Source organism: Mobula birostris, chromosome 14, assembly GCF_030028105.1.
Source record: "Mobula birostris isolate sMobBir1 chromosome 14, sMobBir1.hap1, whole genome shotgun sequence".
Lineage (NCBI taxonomy): Eukaryota > Metazoa > Chordata > Chondrichthyes > Myliobatiformes > Myliobatidae > Mobula > Mobula birostris.
Window position 1 is genome coordinate 606,051 of NC_092383.1, and position 27,586 is coordinate 633,636.

Consider the following 27,586-nt stretch of genomic DNA (forward strand, 5'->3'; position numbering starts at 1 on the left):
TCCACTACACCCTGTAACTGGGAGGACAGTTGTGATCCACTACACCCTGTAACTGGGAGGATAGTAACTGTGATCCACTACACCGTGTAACTGGGAGGACGGTAACTGATCCACTACACCCTGTAACTGAGAGGACAGTAACTGATCCACTACACTCTGTAACTGGGAGGACAGTTGTGATCCACTACACCCTGTAACTGGGAGGACAGTAACTGATCCACTACACCGTGTAACTGGGAGGGCACTTTCCTCTGCATCTACAAGAGATGTAACACTTGTCCGTTCTCCCTTACTGCCATCTAGGGACGTAACAACCGTTCCAGACGAGGCAGAGATTCAGCTGCACCTTGTCTATCCTACCCTACCGATTCAACGCTCTTTAGTGTGGGCTCCTCTACGCTTAAAACTTACCATGTTGCCCACCTCTTTCCTCACCTTTACACACCCAACACCTCCCCCTTACAATCCAGACGAAGGTCCTTGACCTGAAACGTTGACTGCCCATTTCCTTTACAGATTCTGTGTTACAGTGAGATCTGCCAGTTTAGTTTTTCATGAATGGCACAGAATAGTGAGTAAAAGTGAGATTTTACAAAAATTTAACATTTTTTTTTAAAATGGTGAGTGAATGAGAAATGGTGGTGACGGAACTGCCCTGAGTGTCTTTACAAATAACACAAACATCACACAGGTGATCAGGAAAGCAATGCTGAGGCACTTATTACTCACGAAGTTGGATACAAGAATAGTGATGCCTGACTGTATTATAGAGTCACAGACCTATACTGCAGGGGACATGATGCATACATGTCCATGACTGCCTACACCAATCCCATTTACTCACATTTGGTCCACATTATTCCTTCTTTGCCTTGTATATTCAAATATCTGTATAAATGTCTCTTAAATGTAGTAGTTGTATCTGATACCATCGCCACTTCTGACAGAGTTCAGAACTCATTGCTCAAATGCCCTTTTAAACCTGTTACTCTCACCTGAAATTTCTGCTCTCACATTTTGAGATGGAAAAAACGTTCGGACCATCTGACCTATAGCTCTTATCCATTTAATACAGGGGTCCCCAACCTTTTTTGCACTGCGGACCAGTTTCATATTGACAATATTCTTGCGGACCGGCCGACCGGGGGGTGGGGGTGGGGGGAATGGTTGCCAACGGACAAGAGTACAGTAGCAGTCAAATACGTTGTGTTTACCCCGAATAGACTACAAAGACCATGAAGCCTTGCGCGGGCACCAGTGCACATGCGTGATTTGCGTATGCGTGCATGTGCCGTTTTTTTGCTACAAATCGTTTTTGGCGATTCTGTTCGGGAGGGGGGCGCTGTTCATCACGACCGGAATATCGGTGATAAGTGGCTAATACACTCAATTTCCTTTCTAAAAAGGTTTATCTAACGAATTTAATATTAAACACACAACGCATATTTTCCTCGCATGAATATAGCGATAAGTCAATTATCAGGGGAGGACAGAGGGGCTTGAAATACGTGTTGAACGAACTCCCAGTAGAAGTGGCAGAAGCAGGTTCGATATTATCATTTAAAGTTAAATTGGATAGGTATGTAGACAGGAAAGGAATGGGGGGGTTATGGGGTAAGTGCAGGTCGGTGGAACTTGGTGAGAGTAGCGTTCGGCACGGACTAGAAGGGCAGAGATGGCCTGTTTCCGTGCTGTAATTGTTATATGATTATATAAGTCAATAGCAGCATAACATTTTAAGTAACGTTTGGATATTAAACACACAGTGCATATTTTCCCTGTATGAACATATAAAATCATTGCAACGCACCAATATCGCTGAATCAGTGGGAGCCCTGGGCTTGTTTTCCTGCAATAAGACGGTCCTATCGAGGGGTGATGGGAGACAGCGTTACTCGAATGGGTTCCTTATGTCCAGTCTATTCCACAATTCAGTTTTTGTTACATTCATTGCAGAGATAAGTTGGAAATGGAAGCAACGTTTTCAGTGCTTCCGTGGCTATCTCAGGATATTCGCCCTTGACTCTGATCCAGAATGCCGGCAGAGATGTTATGGCAAACATAATTTTCAGCCTGCCGTCATTTGCAAACTCGAGGAGTTGATCTCCTTCCCGCGCCGACATGGACGACGCGCGGCTGATGACCTCGCGTGCGTTCAAGCTCAACAGTGAGCATGACAGGGAATGAGGAAAGGTGCAGTTGACTCATATCGCCAAATCATATCGTTTCCTCGTGGCCCGGTAGCGCTTGCCTTCCGGCTTGGTAGTTGGGGACCGCTGATTTAATACACCTCTGTCAGGTCACTCCATCGCTTTTTCACTCCAGGGAAAACAAGCTCACTCTATCTAATCTTTCCCTGGTCATCCTGACCTACTCACCCTAGCTCGTATAATACTGTTGTAATTAGCAACCCCACACACCCTGAGGTCCAATCGTATCCTTATTCATAACTACCTGAAAACTTTTGATCACCTTTCTAAAATGTTCTCCCAATGAAACCCCAATCACCTGTCCAAGAACAAAGTCAACGTCGAGTTTATCATCTGTACATGATGAACAGGTGCGATGAAAAACCCATGTGCCGTGTAGTCCAATACCTGGTTGGATTATCTACAAATTGTCAAGAAACTCTCCTGGAATAATCAAGAAGTTCTGCCCCATCTAAGTCCTGGTCTTCATAAAAGACAACCAAGCAGAAGTCTAATAACTTGTCAGCTTGAGCTATGAGCTCTGCTTCTTGAACTGAACAAGAAACAAGAACCTGAATCCAGTCTTGACCAATACAAGTCAACCTCCTCCCATGAAGGTTATGACCCAATCAGCCTTGTAAATAGCATTTATTCTTTTATCAATCATACCTGAACACATTTCCCAAATATTTCAAAATGTTACTGAACTGATTTGATCTTTTTGAACATGTTTGCCATGCAAATCCCTTAATGCCTCAACCTATTATTTCAATTTACCTCTTTTGAGTTGCAGCCTCTAATTCAAAGATATCGAAATCCCAAGCCTGCTCATTTTCCATCAACTCAGTAATCCTAGGAGGGATATCACAGAGCGAGGTAGAAATAGGCAACTGGCTGAAGCTTGACTGGGTATCTGAAGGAAAACCACAGAATAAATGATAATGTATAGAACATTGCATGAACTCCACACAAATCCAAAGAACTGGTTGTATGTCTGTCTGTACAGACCTCACGTAAAGTAGAAAATGTCGACAGCTCAGGCAGCAAATAAGGAACAAGGAGCAGAGTTAATATCGCAAGCCAAATAACTTTCATCAGAACTGGGGCAGACACTAAGTCAATTGAAATTCGAAAGATCAGGATTGATAAATTACAGTTTGTAGATCGGAACACGCAACAACACAGAGTAAATGTGGGGCAAGACAGCAGCTATACTTCATTAGGAGTTTGAAGCGATTTGGCATGTCAACAAATACACTCAAAAACTTCTGTAGTTGTACTGTGGAGAGCATTCTGACAGGCTGCATCACTGTCTGGTATGGAGGGGCTACTGCACAGGACCGAAAGAAGCTGCAGAAGGTTGTAAACCTAGTCAGCCCCATCTTAGGCATTAGCCTACAAAATACCCTGGACATCTTTAGGGAGCGGTGTCTCAGAAAGCAGCGTCCATTATTAAGGACCTCCATCACCCAGGACATGTCCTGTTCACACTGTTACCATCAGGTAGGAGGTACAGAAGCCTGAAGGCACAGACTCAGTGATTCAGGAACAGCTTCTTCCCCTCTGCCATCCAATTCCTAAATGAACATTGAATCTTTGGACACAACCTCACTTTTTTTAAATATACAGTATTTCTGTTTTTGCACTTTTTAAATCTATTTAAACATAATTGATTTGTTTATTATTCTTTTTTATTTTATTTATTTTTTTCTCTCTGCTAGATTATGTATTCCATTGAACTGCTGCTAAATTAACAAATTTCACGTCACATGCCAGTGATAATAAACCTGATTCTGATTGGTAATACAACAAGAATGGAACAGGGCCACGATCATCTCTTCCTTCATTGCCCTTGTCACTACAAACTTCATACTAATTAATACCCAGAAGGCCTTAGTAATCAACTGCATGAGAAAACTCAAAACCAGATAGGAAACTCTGATGAAACTACACCAACTTACTTTTATTGAAGACGTACTCATGTCCAGATGGTTTCCGCAAGCCATCCTACAGACACCAAGAGAGCAGAGTTACATGGTCATACCATTACTCAATAATCTGTTACGTGAGACACCAACAGTATTGCACTTTTGTTGAGAATGCTTTCAGATTGAACAAGTACCAGTCAGCTGTTAGTACTGGAGTCCAGAATAGCAGCTCCATTCCTCGAAATGTCTTCATTTGCTAAAAATTACAGAAAGCAGAATAGCTGATGTCTCCTCACCCACCTGGTGATGTCTTGACCCTTGAGAAGGACATGTGGCAGCTCAAGGTCATTGAACCTTTGTCTCGAACATTTTAAATCAGATGAATCAATAAAAATTGGTACTTCAACACTCAGCAGGAAATATTATAGTGTCAGGCTTGGGATATGATGCACTGCTTTTACCATCACGAAAAAGCAATTGATGAATGAGAAACACTCCCCTCCCCAGCACAACCCCGCCCGTCATCATTCATCCCTCCTCAATCCTGAAAGAGTTTCAAGAGGGAAGAGTAAATATTATCAATACATCACAATAGAAGGTAGGGTGGGATAGAGGCTCGTAGTTGAAGGGATAATGAGCAGGTGGAAGAAGGTGGGGTAAAGGAGGTAAACAAAGGGAAAGGAAGACTAGGTGGATGGGTGAGCACGTGTGGGTTACCTGAAATTGAAAAATTTACTATTAGTACCCTGGGGCTTGTAGACTACCCACAGAATGGGTGACATTTTCTTCCAGTTTGCATTCGGCCTTTCCATAACAACAGAGGAGGTCAGGGTCAGCCTGAGAGTGGGTAGGTGGGGTAAAATGACAAGCAATGGGAGTGTTGCTCTGGGGTTCTCCCACACACACATCCATGCATCTTCTCCCTATGCTGACCTCCCCCTCCCCATAACCCCACCTGGTTCCAACCTCTCACTAAGCAGCCTCTATGGCAGACCCTCCTGACCTCCACAATGCTCTGGCGATCTTTCCTCTTCCCTCTCAGTCCCAATGCAGGACCTTACACCTTGTCCCTCCACAAATGCTGTTTGACCTGTTGCCTTGTTTCAGTGTTGCTCCTTGATCCTGATTTCAGTATCTGCAGTCTCTTTTGTCCTCTGTATTCAGTCTAACAAATGCACTGCAAGGTTTCTGATGTTCCACAGAATTTTGTAAAATGATTCTAGAGAACATGGTTCAAAGCCAACTTACCGACATCAAGCCATCGACCAGATCGCTGGCGTGTGGGTCATCATCCTTGCCGAGCTGTGGCGAGTACAGTTCTGTGGTTCGGAGGATTTCCAACACACGACCCAAGGCTTCAGCCACTCCATCAGAGCTGTTCTCTTGCGCTACATTTATTATATTTATTACCTTCAAATGAAGTTTAACAGACTGGTTATCCCACTGGATTTGCTGCAAACCAAAGCCATGCTATTTACAATCAGTAGCCAAGAAATAACTGGCAAGCGGCAACATATCCCCCACAGTTCTATGTAAGCAGACCACCACAATAAGAAGGCTGCAACTCTGTGTACACAAAGTATTCATTCCATTGCACACTCATTATTTTATACCAGTTTAAGTTAAATATAATTTAATCACTTTAAAATAACTACATCAGGACTAATTTCCAGTTAGTTCTACCTTGGTAATTGGTGCCTCAATGGTCAGGGAATGTATCCTAGCAATAGAGGATCTCCAAGCCTGGTTGCTACCTGTGTAATGAACAAAGAAACAAATAAAATCTAAAAGGTGATGAACTTGTGCAGAATGCATCTTCTATAATTTTTCTACACCTCATATTGACCTTTACTCTGGAGCCTGTGAAGAACTGGTAGTAGTCAAAGTACTGGCAAAGATTCTAAGGCAGAGTTTAAAACCATTTTAAATTAGGAACTCAAACTCAAAACAGCTTTGGTCATCTTGCCTAAAAGCACACTTGCCATGCAGAGTGGGTGACAGATTCACAAGAATGGTTCCTGGGATACTAGGTTTGCTGTCCAGAGATAGATCAAATAGATTTGGTCTGTACTCCCTGCAGTTTACAAGAATGAGACAGGATCTATTTCAAAACTTAGAAAATTCCTACATGGCTCAATAACATGGACATAGATCCTTCCTCCGAATGAGGTTCAGAGGGTTACAATCTCAGCCTTAGAGGTAGGCAAAGACCAAGAGGAGGAAGAGCTTCTTTTCAGAGGGTGTCGAATTCTTGTGATTTTCTGTTACCTGTCAGCAATTTAATCAAAACTGAGACCAATAGACTTATGGAAATTAAGGGATTTAAGATGACATTGAAGGGCAATGGTCTGGATTAGAGAGCATGCCTGAAACATCAGTTGATCTACTTCCAACTCTTACACTCTGTTATTCCCTACCATCTAAGGAAAGATGGTGCTAACAAACTTTTGAGGTGATAACACAGAGGTTCATTAAGGGTAGCACCTACAATTGGTCTACATATATTTTGACAGACCTATCAGAAGAACCTTTAAAAGGGGTTCATCATTTGGGTTTGTGAGAGAAGGCAAAGGGAAGAGGTCGGAAGTTTTAGTGAACAGAGGCTGTCTGCAGTGAAGTTCAACGAGGCTCACATTAGGTCAGTGGTTTGTTGCAGTATATATCAAAGATTTAGGCTTCAACACAAGGCCCATAATCAGGAATGTGTCCATACTGGCAACATGTTTGGCATTGAGAAAAAGTGATAAACTGCAGAAAGATATGAACTGATGGGTCAGGTGAAGAGGAAAACAGCAAACAGAATATAGTCCACGTACTGCAATTAGGAAGGGCAAATGAAGGAAGTGTATGATACATGACAGGACAGAAGGGAGTAGAATACAGCAGTTAGGAAGACAGCAAAATCAGTACGCAGGATACCCTTCCCCGAAGCAATTTCTCATTCATCCTAAATTGCCAGCTCCTTGTCAACTGTCTGACCTTATACCTAAATCCTCCAACACAGCCAGTTTAAAAATACCCTAAAATGCGTCACATTAGATCCCAAAATAAAACTGGAGTCACAGTTGATGCAATATGTAAATAACTTGAGTGTTTGAAAAATAATTTCTGTGAGACTTTAAACAATTTAAAGAATTTTTTAAAAGAATATTTCATTTTTCAGGGTCTAATTCTACTCATCCTGTCCGGTATTTTTAGAAAAGACTGGAGGATGAATAGGTTATTCAACTGATCGAGCTTGCAGGGGTGATCCAGTCTCATCTCAGCACCATTCACACATGCTCTCCCTGGACTTCTCTGTAGCTCATGCCTGCCAGTCTCCACCTTGAATATATCCCACAACTCTCAGGGAGGCAGGGAAAGAATCCAGAAAATTATAACCCCAAAATTATAACTCATCTCCTTCATAGCTGGACAAGTGATTATCCTGAAACCATGTTTTCTGGATACAGATATACCCACCCAGGAGAAACATCACATAAATCAAGTTTTCATCTCTCCACAGAATCAGCTGTTTCAATAAGACCACTCTTCATTCTTCTATATTTGATAGAATATGGGGCAAACCCTCTCAACCTTTCTTCAAATGTCAGCCCCTTCTATACACTGCCTCCAATGCAAAAACATTATTCTTCAAATACAGAGGCCAAAACTGCACAGTGTTACAGGTGCGGGCTCAGTGTCTCCAACTTTGCACCAAACTTAACCTTTTTATACTCTGGCATACACACACCTACAATAAACGGATAGCAGAGGTTATTGCAACCTTGCTGAAAATCACATACCATCACTCCCTCGTGATGTGTTGGATCTGACATCAGAACTTTTCCTCCTGCCTTTGTACTTTGAAGTACAGATTTCTAGAAAAGAAGCAATGAACTGTTAAAAAGACATCAGCACCAGCTGCAGGAATGCTTTCAGTGACTGGTTAAATGCGTGTGCACAGTACAAGCGCACGTCAATGTGCGATTACTAACAATGGCAGTGTGTCGGGGAGGGGCTCGTCTGCTGAGCTCCACCTTCATACACCACACTTTCCTGACATCAAGACATTGCAGTCCAGTCCACAGATCCCGAGCTATCATCACAAACTATTAACCAATATCAGCCAATCTAAAGTGAACACCAACTCCTTATTCCTCTTTTGCACCACTGTCCTGATGAAAAGTCACGGCCCAAGATGTCAACTCCATGGATGCTGCCTGACCCGATGAGTTCCTCTAGCATTTTGTGTGAATTGCTCAGGATTTCCAGCATCTGTAGAATTTTTTGCGTTTATACAGCGAGAGCTCTTTTTGTAACATACCTTGCACTGTACTGTAACCACAAAATAACAAATTTCACGGCATAGATCAGTGATAATAAACCCGATTCCAATCTTCCAGCTAAGTACAGTTGATAAGGATGAGGTTTCGGGGTTCTAAGAAGCACATGATGAAACAGGCTCAAGTCAGCATGGTTTCCTTAAGGAGAAATCTTGCTTGACAAATCTATTGGAATTCTTTGAGGAAATAACAGACAGGATAGACAAAGAATAATCTGTGATTGTCGTTTACTTGGATTTTCAGAGGGCTTTTGGCAAGGTGCCACACATGAGGCTGCTTAACAAGGCAAGAGCCCATGGTATTACAGGAAAGATATGAGCGCAGATAGAAGAATCGCTACTGGCAGGAGGCAAACAGTGGAAACAAAAGGGACCATTTCTGGTTGGCTGCTGGTGTTCTGCAGGGGCTGCTTTTTCACATTATATGTTAATGACCAGGATGATGCACCTGTACTTGCTGGAGTTTAGAAGAATGAGAGGAATTTCATTGAAACCTACCGAATATTGAATGGCCTAGAGTGGACGTGGAGAGGATGTTTCCAAGTGAGGGGATCTAGGACCAGAAGGCACAGCCTCAGAATAAAAGGACATCCCTTCGGAATAGAGATCAGGAGAAATTTCTTTAGCCGGGGGTGGCTGCTCTGTGGAATCCATTGTCACAGGCAGGTGTGGAGGCCAGGTCATTGGCTTATATACAACCAAAGGTTGACAGGTTTGTGATTAGTAAGGGTGTCAATGGCTTTAGCCATTGAAGGGAGGAGAATAAAGAGAAGGGAAAACAAGTCAGCCATGATCGAAAGGTGAGGCAGATTCGATGGACTGAATGGCCTAATCCTATTCCTACGTCTTACAAAAGATTAAAAGCTTTCTTCTGGGGCAAGGTTTGAACAGAACCCAAAGTTCAGACTGGCTCAAGTTAATAAGACAATTGTTAACTTCACATCAAGACCAAGTAAAAGTTGTGAACTTATTCTAACAGCTCACTACATCTTCTTGACTGTGTCCAATGTGTTACTTCCATTATCTTTTGTTACTGGTGGACATTACTACAGGAAATAGAGCAGTTTCAGTGGCAGGAGGATAAGCAAGCAGAGGACTGGATCTTTGGCCAATTCCCCAAAAACAGGAGATAAAGACGATCTTTCCTTGACACCATGTAATGCAGTGCCACAAAGACCTAGGAATCACATTCAAGAACAATTAGCAAAGGGGGAACCAGACAAATACCTGAAGGGGAACACTTATAAAGACAAGGAATAAGTTCGAGCACTTGCAAACAGCTAGCAGGGATGTTCAAATGGTTCCATTCATTATCACAGAATGTATACAGTATACAACCTGAATACTTGTCTTCGCAGACATCCGCAAAAAACAGAACCCCAAAGTGAACAACAGAAAAACGTTAGGACCCCAAAGCACCTCTCCCTCTCCCCCTCAAGAGCAACAGCAAGCAAAGCATCATCCTCTCTCCTCCCCCCGTTTCAGCAGAGCCTCAGTGCCCACTATCTACCAAGCAACAGCAAAGTACCCAAAGAGAGACCATGATCTCCAGTCAACAAAAACTATTGTCTACCCGACAGACTCTCTCTCTCACTAACAAGGGTCAGAGAGGTATCACCCATTTTTCCCCACAGAGAAAGGGGAAATTGACAGTCACTTTTATAAAGTCAGTCTGCTACAATACATTTTATTTTGCGATTCCTGACTCAAGAATCAGCGGCAAACTCTCCCCCCACCATTGAGAGAAAGAGAGAGAGTGCAACCATTCAACTACAGAAACTCTGTCCATACATCCACTGCAGCAAAATCCTGATTTTGTATCTCCCACAATGCCTCAGTTGGCAACACCAGCCTGGAATCAGTCATACACAGGGCCACACCACGGAGGCAACATCTTCCAAGCTGCACCCAGAGAATGTCGGAAGATGGTTGGCCAACAAGCTCCAGGAATGGGAACTCATTCACTGTGGAAAAAAGCAGAGTGCCACAAAAACCAAAGTGATGATGTACCTGGCCTGACTCAGTGTTATACCATTCAGTGCATCATTGAACTATACATCTGATTTCATAAATTATGAATAGATTGTTTAGTTTAGCACTGTGGGTATACTTCCTGCTATGCACAAATTAGGATATTGTCATGGGAAATTTCTTATTAAACTGTACAAGTTCCAGAAATTGCTGGAAAATATTCACAAAACAGATCTCCGGCATTATCTGAATGTGTTGCAGCCATATTCAGTCACTCCGGCATCACCATCTCTCATCCCTCTCCATCATCTAATGGAGCATTTCCCATGATGCACTAGCTAAACACCTGTCCATGCAGTGAGGAACACATTTGTGATCAGCAATAAATATAGCTTCTCACATTGAACTCAAATGCAGAAACCCCTTTCTCACTTGGGCTAGACTCCTCTTCATTCTAATCAAGATCCGTACACCATAAGAAAGAGGAACAGGAGTAGGCCATCTGGCCTGTTGAGCCTGCACCACCATTCAATATGACCATGCTGATCTGACCATGGACTCACCTCCACCTACCTGTCTTTTCCCCATAACCCTTAATTCCCCTACTATGCAAAAATCTATCCGACCTGGTCTTAAATATATTTACTGAGGTAGCCTCCACTGCTTCATTGAGCAGGGAATTCTACAGATTCACCACTCTCCAGGAAGAGCAGTTCCTCCTCTTCTCCGTCCTAAATCTACTCCCCCGAATCTTGAGGCTATGTCACCAGGTACACCACTGTTAGTAACAACACTGGTACTCAGTTTGCTGCTTCAAGAGATATACAGAAGGAAGACATCGAGGAATACAGTACTGTACCTGTTTGTGACTCAACGTGAAGTCGATCAGACAATCTGGGTGTGTCAGCCTGTAAAAGCAAACACTGATCACAGGAAAGAAACTGCAGCAGAAGACAAGAAAAGGAAGCAGGCACCAATGACACACACCTACCTTGCTGTCATTACATGGAGTCTTAATAGACACATAGTGTCTAATCTTCCTATGAGAAAAGAAGCTCTAATTAGAAATTCCTACAACAAAGATTTCACATGACAAGTAGAACTAAACACACGATGAGTGGATTCTGGGAGGTTTTGCCTCTGCATTTAACCTGAAATAGGAAGTCCCTTCAGTAACCAAAAATACCAATCCCATCTGATCAAGATCACGTTTCTTTTTTTTTTAAATTTTATTTTTATTTGGATAAGGAATTCACAAATATCATGTACTTTTTTCACACATATAACCTTTTCCATTTTTTTATATGTATAAAACTATAATTATTTATACATTCTTCAGTACACATTGAGATGATATAAAAGGAAATTAGACACTTAAATAGATAATTATGTACTGTGGTAATTCTAATCTATTAGGCTAAGTAATGGTATTAGTTGTTAAGAAAAATAGTAATAATAGTTTCCATGTATCTCTTCTGGACCATTTCTACTGGTCCAAAATGTTGTATGTAAGCCTATGTAACAACCATTGTAGGTGTTTATATCCTAATTTGTTCATGCTCGCTCCTGCCCCCAGACATAATTATCCAATCCCTATATACTTATTTACTTAATTTTATCATTTTTTATCCCTTTCCCAAATCTTTCCCTTTACTTGTATTAATTCTCTATTTTCCAAAAGAAAACAAAAAAAAAAAGACATTTAGACTAGGGGTGCTTACGTTAGCAATATTACTGTGTTGATGAGAAGAGCAGTATAAATCATTAGGAGAGTCATCTAAAGCCTGCTCGCATTGGGGTTATATATTCAATCCATTTATTCCAGATTTGATAAAATTTTTCCTTTTGAATTCTCAGGGAGTAAGTCAACTTTTCCATTTTAAATATTTCCAAGATAATTTCGTGCCAATCTTCTAATGTAGGTGGTATTGGATTTAGCCACTTTCTAGTGATTGATTTCTTACTTGCCGCTAAGAGGGCCTGCAGCAACTTTATATCTTCCTTCTGTTCAAGAAACAATACATGCCCCAAATAGAGCGTCTCAAAGTTCAGAGGTATCTGGGACCTAAGTACCTTAACTAATGTTCTATGAATACCTTCCCAATATAGACTTAATTTATGGCAATTCCAGAAAATATGAAAATGATTTGCCTCCTTGGAGCCGCACCTTCTCCAACACGTCACGTTTGTATCTTTATATTTTTCCTGATATGGGGTCTTGAAGTATCTTATAATGTTTTTCCAACAATGTTCTCTCCAAGTCAAAGACTTAGTCGAGGACCATTGAAAGCTGCAGTTTTTCCTCCAAGCCTCCTCTGAAAGTACCAACCCCGCTTCTTTCTCCCACTTCTCTTTAATATACAGTGTGTTTACATTTTTAGCATGGGAGAGTGCATTATATAATGGAGAAACTGATTTACTAGGTATTGAACTGCAAGCCGAGTTCAGAATCTTGAAAAATTCTAATTCTACTGTTGATAGGTCTGTATATCTACAACTCTGGTTAACATAGTTTCGTACTTGAAGGTACCTAAAAAAGTCATTGTGTTCTAGGCCATGTTTGTCCTGCAGGATTTGGAAACTTTGCGATACTCTTTTATCTATAAATGAGAGGTAGGTTGTAAGACCTTTCTTTATCCATAGCTCAAATCTTTTATCTCCTCTGTTGGGAAGGAATTCGGTATCATATGCACACCATCTGAAGAGTTTTAACATGTTATTAATTCCACATGAATTAACCACCCTCTGCCATACTTCTAATGTAAGATTTATCCCAAGATCACGTTTCAACTCTGGATAGTTCCACCGACTCAGGAAGCAATTTTCACGGTGTTCTGTTCAATACCAGGTGCACAATTCACAGTCAATTCCAACTCTGTAGATTCGGGCACAATAGCCTAATTCTGCTCCTATGTCTTATGGTCTAACCAGCTACTCTGCAAGCCTTCATTTTGTCTCTAAATAATTCTGAATATCATTTTTTTCCTTTTATTTAAATATGCAGCTTAACTGTCAGTCAATGGAAGTAAAACAGGAATCAAAAAACTAAAATAGAAAACAGCATTCACATTAATTATTTTACTCCTTAAAAATCATGTTCCTGTCACACTACATCCTAATTTATTTTAAAAAACACAAACAGATGGAAGCACAAGCAATTTCTTTCCTAAAGTATCAGCATTCTAGGTTCAGGTTTTTATCTCCTGATCCTTAAAACTTCTGCTCAACAAATAATTAACCCTCAACTTCTGAGTATGCCAGGATGAGCTGGTGCTGGATCATTCTTCAAATCAAGGAGGCATACGAAGCCATGAAGAGATACTGTCCTTTGTCACTGGCTACAAATCAACTTTTTCCCAATAAATTGTGTTAGCCTTAAATTATTTGAGATTGAAAGGGAAGAAGGAAAAGAACTGAAGCCAGGCATTGGCTCAATATACCTCAGAGAAAGGGGCACAGTGTGATTCATTGTGCAAGTTTGAGAAGCTTTGGACTACAAGACAAGTAGTAAAACTTGTATATCATGGTCACAGAGGTAGATATACAACACTGAGATACAGTAGTCTGCTTGATAGATCTGATACATATATACTGAACTCACCCTCCCTGTCCTACGACAGGCATTATCCTCGCATTTTGGCGAATGCTATCTCCATTTCTCTTTGTCCCATAGTACATTCCTTGCCATTCCTGAAAGCCACAAGCAGAGAGACCTTACACTAAGAATTTACTGACAGGGTTACAATGGTGTAATGCATTTTCTTCTGTGTTGAGGGGAATATCTCATAATAGTGATTTTGCTGTCAACACAAAGATTGCAGCTTTGAGGGTTATTTGAACATTCAAAGTTCGATTGACTTTCAGCAATCATAACTGAACATAGAATAGTACAGCACACCATATCATGGCTACCATAATGCCGATTTAAACTAATATCGTGTCTGCACATTATTTCTATACCTTCATTTCCCTCCATATTTATTTCAGAATAATTTAGAACGATACATGTTGTTGTCATATCTGCCTCCGCCACTTCCCCGGCAGCACATTCCAGGCACCCATCACTGTAGACAACACATAAATTGGCGGAGTCATGGATAGTGAAGGTGGTTCCCCAACAAGCCCATAGAAAACTGGGTGAGGCACTAATCCAGGTAAGTGACAGGTTATGCACCTTGGCAGCTGAAGTCAACAACTTTATTTTGTAATTTATTGTAATTGTCTTGACCAACCAAGACTCTATCAACCTCTGCCTTAAATATACATACAGACTTAGGCTACGTCCACACTAGACCGGATAATTTTGAAAACGCTAGTTTCGCGTAAAAACCATAGGCCACACCAGGCGTTTTTGAAAATACCTCCATCCACATTAAAACGGGTATTTGGGCGAATCTCCTCCTACTGGGCATGCGCAGGACACACAGAAAACAAGCAAAGAGGAAACGGTATACTTGGTGTGCATTTGTCCAGTTACAGACTAGAAAAACTTAAAAGGAAATTGCCAAACAAAAGACTTGGTGCATGTTTGTCCAGAAACATTTCCTACAGCCACAGTCTCTTCACCGATGAAAGGGATAACAGCTACAACTAAATGCAATAAGGCTTGTTACTGGGCAAAAGTGAAATTTGCTGTTACCTCATTTATTTGCCTTTACTTTTGCCATGTCTTTGTGTATTATTTTGCTGTACTTCACATGCGCAATAAAACAAGTTACTGGGCAAAAGTGACAATTGCACCTATTGAATGTTTGCACAAGCAATACATTAATAAAGCACCTTGTTAAATGTATAAAACATGTCTGCATCAGTGTTATCTTGTATTTCCACACAATGTTACATTAAGATGTTACACATCTATCGTCAGATATTGTTGTTGTGGTGTTGGAGGTTGCGTTCATGAAGACAATGAAATGCCGCGCTGCCGCCACCATTTGTTCTGGCACGTCATGACAATGTTTTTAAAATTAGCCGGTTACCCTGTACACACTACAACGGCCAACCGGCTTCTTCAGATTTAAACACTCTAGAGAGCGTTTTAGAAAAACTCCGTTTTCGGGGGAGGAAAACGCCATTTCAGTGTGGACGGACGGTCAAAACGAAGAGAAAAAGCTTGGTTATGGATTTATCCGGTCTAGTGTGAACGTAGCCTTAGCCTCCACAGCTGCTTGCAGCAACAAGTTCCACAGATTCAGCATTCTCTGGCTAAAGAAATTCCTCAACTCCATTCTAAAAGGGAATCCCTCTATTCTGAGGCTGTGTCCTCTGGTCTTAGACACTCTCACCATAGGAAACATCTTCTCTATCAAGGCCTTTCACCATTTGATAGGTTGCAATTAAGTCACCCTCATTCTTATGAAGTTCAGTAAACACAAGCCCAGAGCCAAACACTCTTTATATGACAAGCTGTTCATTATCATTTCTGTGAACCTCCTTTGACCCTTCTTCAGTGTCAGCACATCCATGGAAACATAAAACCTACAGCAAAATACAGGCCCTTCGGCCCACAATGTTGTGCCGAACATGTACTTACTTTAGAAATTACCTAGGGTTACCCATAGTCCTCTATTTTTCTAAGCGCCATGTACCTGTCCAGGAGTCTGTTAAAAGACCCTATCATATCCACCTCCACCACTGTCGCCGACAGCCCATTCCGCGCACTCACCACTCTCTGTGTAAAAAAACTTACCCCTGACATCTCCTCTGTAACTACTTCCAAGCACCTTAAAACTCTGCCCTCTCGTTTAGAAATTTCAGCCCTCGGAAAAAGCCTCTGACTATCCACACGATCAATGCTTCTCATCATCTTGTACACCTCTATCAGGTTACCTCTCATCCTCTGCCACTCCAAGGAGAAAAGGCCAAGTTCACTCAACCTATTCTCATAAGGCATGCTCCCCAATCCAGGCAACATCCTTGTAAATCTCCCCTACACCCTTTCTATGGTTTCCACATCCTTTCTGTAGTGAGGTGACCAGAACTGAGCACAGTACTCCAAATGGGGTCTAACCAAATGTCTTATATAACTCAAACATTGCCTCATGCCCCACGGTTGATGAATGTCAATGCATCATATGCCTTCTTAACCAGAGACAACCTGCGCAGCCTGCCCTATGGACTCGGACCCCAAGGTCCCTCTGATCCTCCACACTGCCAAGAGTCTTGCCACTAATACTATATTCTGCCATCATATTTGACCTATCCTTTCTAAGAGGCCCAAAACTGCTCATAATACTCCAAATGAAGCCTTACCAGTGCCTGAGAAGTCTCAACATTACATCCTTGATTTTATATTCTAGTCCCTGGATATGATTGCTAACATCACATTTGCCTTTCTCACCACGGACTCAACCTGCAAATTAACCTTGAGGGAATCCTGCACAAGGATTCCCAAGGCCCTTTGTGTCTCAGATTTTTGTATTTTCTCTCCAATTAGAAAACAGTCAATCCTTTCATTTCTTCTAACAAAGTGCATGATCATACATTTCCTGACACTGTATTCCATCTGCCATTTCTTTGCCCATTCCCCTAAAATGTCTGTCCTTCTGTAGCCTACTTCCTCAGATCTACCTGCTCCTCCACCCATCTTCCTATTGTCTGCAATCTTTGCAACAATCCATCAATTTCATCATCCAAATCATTAACATAGAATGTAAAATGAATCGGTCTCAACCCAGACCCTTGTGGAACACCACTAATCACCGGCAGCCAACTAAATTTATTCCCAGTCCTTGCCTCCTGCCAATCAGCCACTGCTTTATCCATGCTAAAATCTTTCCTGTAATACCAGGTGCTCTTATCTTGTTAGGCAGCCTCACTGTGGCACCTTGCCCAAAGCCTGAAAATCCAAGCACATAACATCAACCGATTCTCCTTTGTCTATTCTGATTATTATTTCTTCAAATTCCAATAGATTTGTCAGGCAAGCTTTTCCCTTGAGGAAACCATGCTACGGCCTATTTTATCATGTGCCTCCAAGTACCCCAAAACCACATCCTTAACAATTGACTCCAACATATTCCCAACAACTGAGGTCAGACTGACTGGCCTATAATTTCCTTTCTTCTGCCTCTCTCCTTTCTTGAAGAGTGGAGTGATATTTGCAATTTTCATCTTCTGGAACTATTCTAGGATCTAGTGATTCTTGAAAGATGATTATTAATGCCTCCACAATCTCTTCAGCCACCTCCTTCCGAATCCCAAGGTGTGCTTACCTTCAGACCTATAATTTTGCAAAGAACCTTTTCCCTGGCAATTGTAACTTCACATAATTTATGACGCCTGAAACTTCCACCATGTTACTAATGTCCTCCACAGTGAAGACTGTTGCAAAATACTTATTCAGTTCGTCCACCATTTCCTTATCCCCCATTACCTCTCCAGCAGTCCGATATCCACTCTCATTTTTCTTTTACATTTTACGTATCTGAAGAAATGTTTGTTATCCTCTGTATTATTGGCTAGCTTATTTTCATATTCCATCTTTACCTTCTTAATGACTTTTTAGTTGCCTTCTATTGGTTTTTAAAAGCATCCCAATCCTCTAATTTCTCACTAATTTTTGCTCTATCATATGCCCTTTCTTTGGCTTTTATGTTGGCATTAACGTCTTGCTGGCCACAGCTGTTGCCATTAGAATACTTCTTTCTCTTTGGGATATATATATTCATGTGCTTTCTGAGTTGCTTTCAGAAATTCCAGTCATTTCCACTGTCAGTGTCCTTTTTCAATCAACTCTGGCCAGCTCCTCTCTCCTGTATCTGTAATTTCCTTCACTCCACTGTAATACTGACACACCTTACGTCAGCTTCTCCTTCTCAAATTTTAGGGTGAATTTTATTATATTATGATTACTTGCCTTCAGCTCACTAATCAATTCTGACTCATTGCACAACACCCAATCCAGAATAGCTGATCCCCTATGGGCTCAACCACAAGCTGCTCTAAAGTCATGTTATCAGCATTCTAGAAATTCCCCTTCTAGGTAGAAAGTCGTACCTTCCCCAGAAGAGTTCCCATCCGTCCAGAAATCCAACACCAACCTAATTTTCACAATCTACCCGTACATTGAAATCCCCCATGACTATTGTAACGTGCCCTTTCGCACACATGTTCTATCTTCTGTGCTAATTTGTAGACCACATCCTTACTATAGTTTGGGGCTCTGCATACAACTCCCATCAGTGTCTTTTTACCCTTGCAGTTTCTTAGCTCTACCCACATTTCTACACATTCTTTCAAAGAATTTGATTTCTTTTTTTTCTTAACCAACAAAGCATCATCACCGTCTCTGCCTTCTTGCCTGTCCTTTTGATACAGTGTGTATCCTAGAATTAAGCTCCCAGCTATAATCTTCTTTCAGCCATGATTCAGTGATGCCTACAACATCATACATGGCAATCTGTAACTGTGCCTCAAGTTCATCTACCTTATTCTGTAAACTGCGCACATTCAGATATAACACCTTCAAGGCTGTATTAACCCTTTTCAATTTTGTCCACCTTTTATGTTGCAACTCACCCTATTCACTGCAATTTTGCACTATCGGCCTCTCCTTGCTAGGAGTCTCACTACACATTGCCTCTGTTTGTAAATTAACTACCTCATTTTCAGCACTATCACTCTGGTTTTCATTCCCCTGCTAAATTAGTTTAAACCCACCCACACAACTCAAGCCAACCTGCCTACAAGGGTATTGGACCCCTTCAGGTTCAGGTGTCACCCATCCCTTTAGTACAGGTCTTACCTTCCCCAGAAGAGCTGCCAACCATCCAGAAGTCTGAACCCCTATTCCCTGCACCAGTTCCTCAGTCACGCATTCGACTGCCAAATCATCCTTTTCTTATCGTCACTGGCACGTGGCACAAGCAGCAACCCAGAGATTACTATCTGGAGGTCTTGTTTCTCAACTTTCTACCTAGCTCCCTAAAATCTCTTTTCAGGACCTCCTCACCTTGTCTACCAATGTCATTGGTGCCAATATGTATCACAACTTCTGGCTGGTAATCCTCACCCTTGAGAATGCCAAGAATGCCAAAAAAGGGAAGATAGTCAGATTCTTTTTTTCCTTAGGGCAGGAGAGCCTGGAACTAGACAACACAGTTTAAGGTGAGGGGAAAATTCGGAAAAAGCTTCCAGAAGTCATAGTAGAAGCAGATACAGTTACAATATTTAAAAAGGTATTTGGACAGGTACCTGGATATGAAAGGCATAGAGGATACCTGCAGATGGGTGATTAGCTCAGAAAGACATCATGGTTGACATAGATGAGATGTACTGTACATTCTGTGATTCTACCTGCACTCTTATTGTTTGCTCATGGACTTACCTGTTGCCATCTAAGAAAGCTGAGGATCTTCGTCCCTTCCTGGATATCAACCCTGCATTTTAAACTGTTATGGTTCAGAAATTTCCAGGAATCAACAAGATGTTCCCCTTGAAGGAGACTTTGAAAACACTAAAACATCTTCTCCGTTCACCTGTAAAACTCATGCCCTGAAGGGTAGAGATCACAGCTGCTCAGTGCATCATGCATTTATTCCTGGCTCTGATGTCTCGGTAGGGTCATACAGCATGGAAATTGGCCATTCTGTATCAACCAACTGGCCTGGCACCCGCTACCATCTGAATCTTCAAACACTTTTCTTTCAAGGAGGTAGAAGTGATGGTCATCCATGCCCACCTTCACAGGAAGGTCGTTCCAAATATATGGAAAATAACCCATATTTTCTAGAGTGCTGTAAGTGCCAGTGAAAAAAGCACTGACAATTCATGAAGTCCTTAGCTGGTTGGGAAAAATATAAACATTTTTCATCTTCCTCTTCTCAGTAGCTGATTATGCAGTCTATCTGGACTAAGTGATTTACTCACTTTGCATAGCTAGCCTATTAGTATCTTCTCTTCCCACCTTGTGCTCTCCACAAAGACTTTCAGGAGTATATTCCACCTTAAGTCCAAGGTAAAGTAAATTTAGCTCCTTGTCTGTAGCCTTTGCCTTCAGCAGTAAATTCCCAGTTTTGAGTGCACATATGTATTTTTTACTGTCCACATGCCTGGAGGATTTTTAAACTCACTTTTATTGTCAGTGATTTCCCACTGCCCCTTTTATTTTTAGAGACAGTTTGTACCTGAACTGGAGGAGGACTAATATCCTAGTGGGAAAGTTTGTTAATGCTGCACATAGGTGGTTAAACTCATTACAGGGGGATGGGAACCAGAGTGCAAGAAGAGTTTGCGGAGACAAATGTTGGTTAGACCTCAAAGTCAGGAATCTAAAGGTTGAGAATGGTATAACTAGTGTCCTGAGTAGCATATATTTCAATGCCAGAATATCATGAGAAAAGCAGATAAGCTCAGGGCATGGATCAACACCTGGAATTACGACTTTTCGTCACCTTTAGTGAAACTTGGTTACAGGAGGGCCAGACTGGCAGTTCAATATTCCAGGGTTTCCGTTATTTTAGATTTGACAGATTGGGAGGGATTGAAGGAGGAGGGATGGCATTACCGGTCAGGGAAAATGTCACTGCAGTGCTCCATCAGGACAGATGGGAAAACTCAACTAGTGAGACATATGGGTGGAACTGAGAAATAAGAAAGGCATGACCATGTTCGTGGAGCCATATTACAGACTACCCAACAGTCCGAGGAGAACAAATTTGTAAAGAGATTGTAGACTGGTGCAAGAAAGCATTTCAGTTCCTGTCCTATCTCGTTGGCTCTTCACGCAACCCTGGAACATCTGGACAGCAAAGATGCATACATCAGGATGCTCTGTATCGATTACAGCTCGGCATTTAACACCATCATCCACTCAAAACTAATCAGTAAACTCCAAGACCTGGGCCTCAAAACCTCCTTGTCCATTGGATCCTGGATTTCTTCACTTGTAGATCCCAGTCAACTCAAACTGGCAAAAACATCTCCTCCACAGTTTTCATCAGTACAGGACCACCACAGGGATATGTACTTAGCCCCCTGCTCTACTCACTTTACCCTTATGACTGTGTGGCTAAGCACAAGTCCAACACCATATACAAGATGGCTGATGACACCACTGTTGAGAGCTGTGTCAAAGGTGATGAATCAGCATACAGAAAGGAGATTGAAAATCTGGCTGAGTGGTGTAATAACAACCTCTCACTCAATAACAATGAGACCAAGGAACTGATTATAGTTTTCAGGGGAGCAAAACCAGAGGTCAATCATCAGAGGATCAGAGGTGGAGAGGGTCAGTAACTTTAAAATCCTGGGTGTCACCAAAGGACCTGTCCTGGACCCATCATACAAATATAATTGAGAGGAAAGCACAACAGCACCTTTACTTCCTCTGGAGTCTGCAGAAATTCTACGTCACTAAATACCTTGGCAACTTCTGTAGGTGTGTGGTGCAAAGTGTGCTGACTGGTTGCATTACGGCCTGGCATGGGAACACCAATCACAAACAAGGGAAAATCTGCAGATGCTGGAAATCCAAGCAACACACAAAATGCTGGAAGAACTCAGCAAGCCAGGCAGCATCCATGGAAGAGAGCAGAGTCAACGTTTCAGGCCGAGGCCCTTCAGCAGGACTGGCGGAAAACAAGATTAGCTTTCAAGAGATATTGAGGCCCTAGTTAAGAGGAAAAAAAAAGGAAGTGCATAGTAGGTACAAATGAGGTGCTTAAGGAAGATAAGAAATGCAAGAGAACACTTAAGAAATCAGGAAGGCTAAAAGAAGGCATAAAGTTGCTCTAGCAGACAAGGTGAAGGAGAATCCTAAGGGTTTCTACGGATATGTTAAGAGCAAAATAATTTCAAGGGATAAAATTGGTCCTCTGGAAAACCAGAGTGGTAACCCATGTGTAGAACCAAAACAGATAGGGAGATTTTAAATGAATTCTTCGCATTTGTATTTACTCAGAAGACGGACACAGTCTACAGAAGTGAGGCAAGCGGCATCAACTTCATGGACCCTACACAGATTTCAGAGGAGGAACTGTTTGCTACCCTGAGGAAAATCCCCAGATCCTAAAAGGTGTTCCCTTGGACCCTACAGGAGGCAAGTAAAGAAATTGCAGGGGCCCTAGCAGAGATATTTAAATCATTTTTAGTGTCAGGGGAGGATAGCTAATGTTGTTCTGCTGTTTAAAAAAAGGCTCTAAACATAAACCAGGAAATTATACACATAAAAATTGCTGGTGAACGCAGCAGGCCAGGCAGCATCTATAGGAAGAGATACAGTTGACGTTTTGGGCCGAGACCCTTATGTGTGTTGCTTGAAATTCCAGCATCTGCAGATTTCCTCGTGCTTGCGCCAGGAAATTATAGGCCATTGCATCTGACAACAGTAGTGGGAAAGTTATCGGAAGGTATTCTAAGGAACCAGATATATATTTGGATAGACGTGAACCGATTAAAGAGAGTCTGCATGGCGGGTCATGTCTAACCAATATTAAAGAGTTTTTCAGGGAGGTTACCAGGAAAGTGGAGGAAGGAAAGTTAATGGACGTTGTCTATATGGACTTTAGTAAGACATTTGTCAAGGTCCTGCATGGGAGGCTGGTCAAGAAGATTCATTGGCTCTGCATTCAAGATGAGGAAGCAAATTGGATTAGACATTGGCTTTGTGGGAGAAGCCAGAGTTGTAGTAGAGTGTGGCCTCTCTTACTGGAGGCCTGCGACTAGCGGGGTGCCGCAGGGATAGGTGTTGGATCCTTTATTATTTGTCATCTATATCAATGATCTAGATGATAACGTGGTTAACTGAATCAGAAAATTTGCAGATGACACCAAGATTGGGGGTGTAGTGGAGTGAGGAAGGCTACCATGACTTTCAGAGGGACCCAGATCAGCTAGAAAAATTGGCTGAAAATGGCCAGTGGAATTTAATGCAGACAAGTGCGAGGTGTTGTACTTTGGTGGGATAGATCTTACACAGTGAACAGTGGAACATAGGGATCTGGTAATACAGGTCCATAATTCATTGAAAGTGACATTACAGATAGGGTTATAAAGAAAACTTTTGGCACATTGGTCTTCATAAATCAAGGTACAGGAGATGAGATGTTATGTTGAAGTTGTACAAGACATTGGTGAGGTCTAATTTGGAGTATTGTCTGCAGTTTTGGTCACCTAACTACAGGAAAGATATAAATAAGACCATTAAGACATTGGAGTAGAATTAGACCATTCAGTCCCTTGAGCTTGCTCTGCCATTCCATGATGGCTGATCCCAGATCCCACTCAACCCCCTACACCTGAATTCTCGCCATATCTTTTGATGTTGACTGATCAAGAAACTATCAACTTCCGCCTTAAATATATCCACAGTCTTGGCCTCCACCGTAGTCTGTGGCAGAGCATTCCACAAATTCTCTACTATCTGGCTAAAAAATTCTTCCTTACCTCTGCTTTAAAAGGTCACCCCTCAATTTTGAGGCTATGCCCTCTGGTTCTGGATACCCCCACCACAGGAAACACCCTTTCCACATCCATCCCATCTAGCCCTTTCAATATTTGGTAGGTTTCAATGAGATCTCCCCACATTCTTCTAAATTACAGTGAGTACAGGTTTAAAGCTTCCAAATGATCCTCATATGTTAACCCCTTCATTCCCAGAATCATCCTCGTGAACCTCCTTTGGACTCTCTCCAATGACAGCACGTCCTTTCAGAAACATGGGACCCAAAACAGTTGACAATACTCCAAATGCAGCCTGACTATTAACTTGTAAAGCCTCAGCATTATCTCCTCGCTCTCATATTCCATTCCCCTTGAAATAAGTAAATAAATACATTGCATTTGCCTTCTTTACCACTGACTCAACCTGTAAGTTAACCTTCTGGAAGTCTTGCATGAGGACTCCTAAGACCTTCTGCACCTCTGATGGTTGAATGTTCTCCCCACTTAGATAATAGTCCACACTATTGTTCCTTTTACCAAAATGTGTTATCGTACATTTCCCAACACCAGGTTGAAAAAGTACTAAGAAAATTTACAAGGATGTTGCTAGGTCTGGAGGACCAAAGTTATAAGGAAAGACTGAATAGGTTAGCACTATTCTTTAGAACTTAGAACATTGAGAGGAGATTTGAAAAAGGTATACAAAATTATGAGGTGTGTAGATAGGGTAAATGCAAGCAAGCTTTTTCTACTGAGGTTGGGTGAGACTTCAACCAGAGATCATTGGTTAGGGTGAAAGATGAAAAGATCAAGGAGAACATGAAGGAAAACTGCTTCACTCAGATGGTCATGAGAATGTGGAATGAGCTGCCAACATAAGTGATGCATGCAAGCTTAATTTCAATGTTTAAGAAAAGTTTGGACGGGTACATGAATGGTAGGGGCATGGAGGGCTATGGTCCTGGTGCAGGTCGATAGAAGTAGGCAGTTTAAATGGTTTTGACATGGACCAGGTGGGTTGAGGGCCCTGTTTCTGTACTGTATTTCTCCACATAGCTATAAACTTCCTCTTTGACCTTCCTATTAATTCGGTTCTCAATGAATTACTACAGCCCAGACAGTGCTGTATTTGCTTTGCTGTACAATCATCAGCAACCAATGGGCAGTCAGATAGTCAGTTAAACATTCTGCAAGGGTCTGTACATGGTGGAAATACCCAGGCACAAGAGCCTTTCCATAATGGGGTCACAAACTAACATCACACTTACCTTCCCTTTTTTAATGTAGGATTTGATCGTGTCTGGAAGGTCAACTTTATTTTTGTCGCTCTTGTTCATTTGCGTTAACTTCTTTCCTATCAATTCCTCTCTCCGGTAACCCATCATTCCTTCAAATGTAGAATTCACATACTGCAGAACACAAACAACATTTGATAATTGGACTTTCCTTTAGATCTGACAGCAGTCTATTCACATTTAGCAACCACCTTTTCTGAAGAGCAGAACCTTCCCCAGTGACATGGCTCCAGGTTTATGGTCCAAATTTGTTTGATGTTAGTTACTTCAAGTGAGTCTGTCAGCAAGTTCTGAGGAGTGTCCCTAACTCAAAACATTCACCAGTTCCTTTCCACAGGTGCCGCTTGACTGGCAAAATAAGTCAGCTGTTGTACAGACCAACACCATCCATGCCTACCTTTTCACCCAGCTACACAATTCCATTCACTCACATCAAGACTATAAATATTCTTCAAGCATTTTCAGCTCTGTCATTAGCACTGGTCAACTTAGGGAATATCCTGAAGTTTTCCTGTCTTCTTTAAAGAGCAAATACTTAAGTGATATTGGAGGGGGTGGTTCAATAGAAGGCGGTGGAAAATTCAGAAGTTTAAAATAAAGGAGAGCTTAGGACAGGTTATTAAAGTCTCCAAAATAAAAGTTTAAGAAAAGTTAGGAATCTAACTCAGGCATGACTTTGAGAAAGGGAGCAGTAAATACAGGACTGATGATGCTGTATTAGAACGCAGACGGCTTATGTAACAAGGTAAATAAGTTTACAGCACATATCAGAATTGGTGGTAATGATGGGCAGCACTGGAGATATGGCTGTAAAAGGATCAGACCTGGGACCTAATCATCCAAGGACACACCTTATTGAAAAGGCAGGCTGGTGGGCAGAGGGGAGGGGTGGCAAAAAATGAAATATATATATATATAGCTAGAGTGCATAAGACTTTTGCATCGTACTGTATGCACAGACCTCTGAACAGTAAATCAGGATGAGGGGTACAGAAAAAGGCAATGTTAAAGTTACTCATGGATTCTTTAGCAGACTAGGAAAAATCAGGCTAGTACTAGACTGAAAGAAAGGATTAGTGGAATGTCTGTAAGATGGCTTTTTAGAGCAGTTTGTGGTAGAGCCCAGTGTTGTGTAAAGACACAAACTTGATCATGGAGCTTAAGGTACAGGAATCTTTGTGAGGCAGTGACCATAATATAATAGAATTTCCTATGCGGTTTGAGAGAACTGAAATTTGATGTAATAGTATTACAGTTGAGCAACTAGGACCTATGAGGGAGGAGCGGGCCAGAGTTGTTTGGAAGGGTAGACAGAAGCAGCAATGGTAGGAGGTTCTGAGTGTAATTTGGGAGACATAGCAGAATCTTATCCCAAGGAAAAAGAAGCACACCAAGGGAAGATCTTGTCAATCTTCCTTTTGTCAATCAACTTTCCAGCTCTTAGCTCCAACCCTCCCCCTCCTGTCTTCTCCTATCATTTCGGATCTCCCCCTCCCACTTTCAAATCTCTTACTATCTCTTCTTTCAGTTAGTCCTGACGAAGGGTCTCGGCCTGAAACGTCGATTGTACCTATTCCTACAGATGCTGCCTGGCCTGCTGCATTCACCAGTATTTTTTTTTATGTGTGTTACACCAAGGGGAGAATGGGGCAACCATGGCTGACAAATCGGTGACAACATAAAAACAAAAGGCACATAATACGACAAAGATTAGTGGAAAGCCTTGAAAAACCAACAAAGGACAACTAGACACGAGGAATTCTGCAGATGCTGGAAATTCAAGCAACACACATCAAAGTTGCTGGTGAATGCAGCAGGCCAGGCAGCATCTCTAGGAAGAGGTACAGTCGACGTTTCGAGCCGAGACCCTTCGACAGGACTAACTGAAGGAAGAGCTAGTAAGAGATTTGAAAGTGGGAGCCACCATCAACTCTGCTCTCAAACACATCTCCCCCATTTCACGCACATCTGCTCTCACTCTATCCTCCCGTCACCCCACTAGGAATAGGGTTTCCCTGGTCCTCACCTACACCCCACCGGCCTCCGGGTCCAACATATTATTCTCCGTAACTTCCGCCACCTCCAACGGGATCCCACCACTAAGCACATCTTTCTCTCCCCCCTTCTCTCTGCTTTCCGCAGGGATTGCTCCCTACACGACTCCCTTGTCCATTCGTCCCCCCTATCCCTCCCCACTGATCTCCCTCCTGGCACTTATCCTTGTAAGCGGAACAAGTGCTACACATGCCCTTACACTTCCTCCCTTACCACCATTCAGGGCCCCAGACAGTCCTTCCAGGTGAGGCGACACTTCACCTGTGAGTCAGCTGGGGTGATGTACTGCGGCCGGTGCTCCCGATGTGGCCTTCTGTATATTGGCGAGACCCAACGCAGACTGGGAGATCGTTTTGCTGAACATCTAAGCTCTGTCTGCCAGAGAAAGCAGGATCTCCCAGTGGCCACACATTTTAATTCCACATCCCATTCCCATTCTGA

General features: G+C 42.0%; 1 protein-coding gene across 5 annotated transcripts in view; it reads right to left on the bottom strand.

Annotated features, from left to right (window-relative positions):
- The window catches only part of pde8a (phosphodiesterase 8A), a 142,057-nt gene that overhangs the window by 37,578 nt on the left and 76,893 nt on the right, over positions 1–27,586 (bottom strand). For all 5 annotated transcript variants that reach the window (XR_011889028.1, XM_072277893.1, XM_072277894.1 and 2 more), the window contains exons 8-16: positions 25,064–25,204; positions 14,014–14,102; positions 11,404–11,452; positions 11,272–11,320; positions 7,903–7,977; positions 5,801–5,871; positions 5,366–5,527; positions 4,151–4,196; positions 2,967–3,102 (exon numbers count right to left, since the gene is read on the bottom strand). Coding sequence is in view for 4 of the 5 variants with exons in the window: in XM_072277893.1 (XP_072133994.1) it covers positions 2,967–3,102; positions 4,151–4,196; positions 5,366–5,527; positions 5,801–5,871; positions 7,903–7,977; positions 11,272–11,320; positions 11,404–11,452; positions 14,014–14,102; positions 25,064–25,204 (818 nt within the window). In the remaining variant the exon portion in view is untranslated. The remainder of the gene's footprint in view (positions 1–2,966; positions 3,103–4,150; positions 4,197–5,365; positions 5,528–5,800; positions 5,872–7,902; positions 7,978–11,271; positions 11,321–11,403; positions 11,453–14,013; positions 14,103–25,063; positions 25,205–27,586) is intronic.